A 3,778-nucleotide genomic window follows, 5' to 3' on the forward strand; every position below is an offset into this window, starting at 1 on the left:
AAAATCCTTAGGAATGTGAGTGATAAACATTCATGTTGCTTCTGACATGTCATAATTCCATTTTGTTATTATTAAAATTATATGTTGTCATGCTTTGTAATAAAATAAAATTTCTCAATTTTGTTGCTAAACTTTTTTGGCTCAGTATATGTTATTTAATTTAACAATAATTATACCTGTAAAAATGTGCATTTTTTGTTTTTTAAATGAAATTACAAGTGCTCACGGACTATTTAATTATGTCCCAATTCGACTTTACGTGTTTTTCGTCACATATATTAAATCTTATGACCTAAACAAGTCAAATAGAGCATAACAAACAAAATAGGCTATAGTTTTGTCAGGTGACCGATCTAAACAGGATTCAAGATTCAAGAGCCATTTTTCTTTTGCACGACGTACTGGACCAGTACACTGATCTCACAAGATGTCGGGCAGTCTACTCAGTTTTGACAATCCTGTATTTGCCAACTTTGCCTATTATTCCGGTATTGTAATATGTAAGACAATGCTAATGAGTGGACTAACAGCTATAAACAGATTTCGTTACACGGTAAGTGCATTTTTGTAACAAAAATAAGGATGATATACCTTGTGTTGATTCAATGCTAAACATATGGAAATTTTATAGAAAATCCTCCTCCTTTCCACTTGTACTCTCATATTTGGCAATTCGGTGCTTGATAGATGTCTTTTTAATGTATTAATTGATTATTGATTGCTTTAACGCCCAGTGGCGAATTGTTCACGAATATGCTGGATGATCTTATTTTTTTTTTAAAGGAAACATGAGGTCTGTCGTTATTGTGTTTCACAAACTGTTACATAGTTAAATTCAGCCGTATAAGAAAAGTAAAATGAGAATGTTAAATTTGATGTATGCATTTTTGTGCTTCTGTGTTACATTTGTTGTTTATGTAGTGATATTAAGATGATAACACAATATTGACTGTTGTACCCCTATTTTTGACATTTTTACTCTTTTGAGTATGTTTGTTTTGTTCATGCATCGTTGACACTGTAATGGAATTTGATGCGACTGTCATAAAAGTGAGAGGTTTAGTTAGCTATAAAACCAGGTTCAATCCACCATTTTCTACATTAGAAAATGCCTGTACCAAGTCAGGAATATGACAGTTGTTATCCATTCGTTTGATGTGTTTGGACTTTTGATTTTGCCTTTTGATTTTCCTTTTTGAATTTTCCTCGGAGTTCAGTATTTTTGTGTTTTTACTTTTTATGTAACTTTATGGTTTAATTCAATACAGCATAACAATGTAATAATGTATTTTTATATTATTTTAAAGGCATTTGTGAATCCAGAAGATTTTATTAATTCCAAGAAACCATTAGAAGAAAGAAAAGCGCCAATCAATTCTACTGTTGAGCGCATTAGAAGGTTGGTTCACGCTTTTTAAATACAAGGTCATCATTTGGTTTGTGTAAGTCCCAGTCACACTGTCAAGTTTTACTACGTTTTACCTGAAAATTATAAGTTTCAACTACGTTTTGAACAAAAATGTCCCGTTATTTTGAAAACTAGGTTTCACTAGGTTTGTGTTACGTTCTTATCACGTTTTGCTACGTATTAGTATGTGTAGACCCACATTTTTACCACGCATTGATACGTTTTGATACGTACATTTTAGTAAGCACGTTTTGTTGCGTTCCGCTAAGCTTTGATACTTCTTCTTTCGTTACGTATTTACAAGGTTTCTACTTAGTTTCAATTTTCGCTACGTTTGTTGTTGAATTTTCAAAACATACAGGGCAGGTCCCGTTTTGAACAAAGGATCACTACGTTTCGATACGCGTCGATACGTATATTCCCGTTTCACCACTGTGACGCTTCGATACGTATATTCCCTTTTCACCACGCTTCATTACGTATATTCCAGTTTCACCACGCTTCGTTACGTATACATCCGTTTCACCACGCTTCGTTACGTATATTGCCGTTTCGCTGTAGAACATTACGCTTTTAAAATATTAAAACTTACATTGTAGCTCTTGAAACGTGACAGTGTGACTGGGGCTTTAAGCAAGCGGCTTAAGCCCCAGTCACACTGTCACGTTTCAAGAGCTACATCTGAAACGTGACAGTGTGACTGGGGCTTAAGCGGCCCCAGTCACACTGTCACGTTTCAAGAGCTACAATGTAAGTTTTGATACTGTCCCTTGATTTACCTATGTGTGTAGTATATTGGACAAAAGGTTGGTCGACGACGAGAAGGTATAGGTCCGTTATGAGTGATTTGTAGAACGTAGGTACAAAGTTTCAGAATTATACAATTTTCCCATTTTCATAAATCACCAGTCAATGGAATATAATTTCGGACAAACACTGCATGTTTTTGTGATTTTTGTGTCTATGAAAAGACAGTAGCCTAGGGTTGTTCTCAGAGTTTGGAGTATTATAAGCCGTGCTATATGAGTCTTGTATGTACCCATTTAATCATAGTCGTTGCTGAAATATTATCAATGATTACTGGGCCGATCGACAACATGAGCCGATTAACAGTTCTCTGTAGTAATAAAAAGTATCTATAATCCTGCGTTTTGATGACCTGACGACGGAGTGATTTTGTACGTTTGTTCGTTCGGCTGGTCGTCGGATCGGCCTCCCATTCCACTTGTGTAGCCACTAATACTCTAGAACTGCTATCACGAGATAATGATTTATAAAACGTATTTTTGCATTATAACGTATTATTTTCATTTCTTCGTTATAATGCTATTAAGAATTTAAACTCACTTTCAGTTATTATATAAAGCAGATATGTTATGAAAAGTACATTATTCAATTGTCTTTTTCAGATGCCATCTTAATGACCTGGAGAACGTCATTCCCTTCGTTTTGATTGGATTTTTATACGTTTGCACAAAACCAAATCCGGGAACAGCTTTGTTGCATTTCCGTACTTTCGCAGCTTTCAGAATTTTCCACATGTTTGCGTACCTGATACCTTTGCCACAGCCCTCAAGAGCGCTTGGTTTCTTAGTCGGCGCAGTTGTTACAGGTTCCATGGCTGTATCTGTATTGAAAGCTGGATCATTTTAATTTTACAATATTCATATTGAACATTTTTAATATACAAACTTTGAAGATATCAGCATTACGTGAGGAAACAAAAGTCTTTATAAGTCCAACTTTTGGATTGTATTATTGAATGGTTGTTTTCTAAAGACACATACTTTAGAATCATTAAATGAGATATTGATACGCTTTTAGAAAATTTATTTGTTCATGGACCAGGAATTTATACCTTAATGAAGAAGTCGTCCAGTCCCTAGACATATATTGTTATGAAAATTTAAAAGTACACCTCATAATACGAGTCTGTTTAAAAGTCCAACTTATCACACATTCTGCCCGATATAAAACACTGATTCCCTAAGGAATTTATGCAAGAAATTTTTGATTTGATTTGTGCGGCATCTTTTTTTTTTCTTAATATATATTTCATATCTTAATGTATTAAACAAAAATAAGAGTAAGAGTATGGGTATGAAACGAGGTAATCCAATCCCACGCAGTGACAAAACATATTAGGTTATCATATTATAAAAGATTATAATGAATCTTACTACTACAGATGTAATATTGGGAAGAAGAAATATATTCATCAGAAACATCTTACTGAAAACTATACAATCTCCAATATCGCTGCTCAAAGTATCATTGTACATATGTCATTCATTACTTAACATCCTTAATAGCACTAAGTAAGTGCGGAAGTGTTCTCGTCACGTGTTTAACTTTTGTATTTTGTCAGTC

At 34.0% G+C, this 3,778-nt stretch overlaps 1 protein-coding gene across 1 annotated transcript; it reads left to right on the forward strand.

The window, feature by feature from the left end:
* The first annotated feature begins 295 nt into the window (after positions 1–295).
* LOC134721828 (microsomal glutathione S-transferase 1-like) lies at positions 296–3,143 on the forward strand. Its single transcript, XM_063585070.1, has 3 exons — positions 296–553; positions 1,308–1,399; positions 2,818–3,143. The coding sequence occupies exons 1-3, from the start codon at positions 428–430 to the stop codon at positions 3,059–3,061; spliced, it is 462 nt and encodes a 153-aa protein (XP_063441140.1). The 5' UTR covers positions 296–427; the 3' UTR covers positions 3,062–3,143.
* The last annotated feature ends 635 nt before the right edge of the window (positions 3,144–3,778 follow it).

The sequence above is a fragment of the Mytilus trossulus genome, chromosome 6, assembly GCF_036588685.1.
Source record: "Mytilus trossulus isolate FHL-02 chromosome 6, PNRI_Mtr1.1.1.hap1, whole genome shotgun sequence".
Classification (NCBI taxonomy): domain Eukaryota; kingdom Metazoa; phylum Mollusca; class Bivalvia; order Mytilida; family Mytilidae; genus Mytilus; species Mytilus trossulus.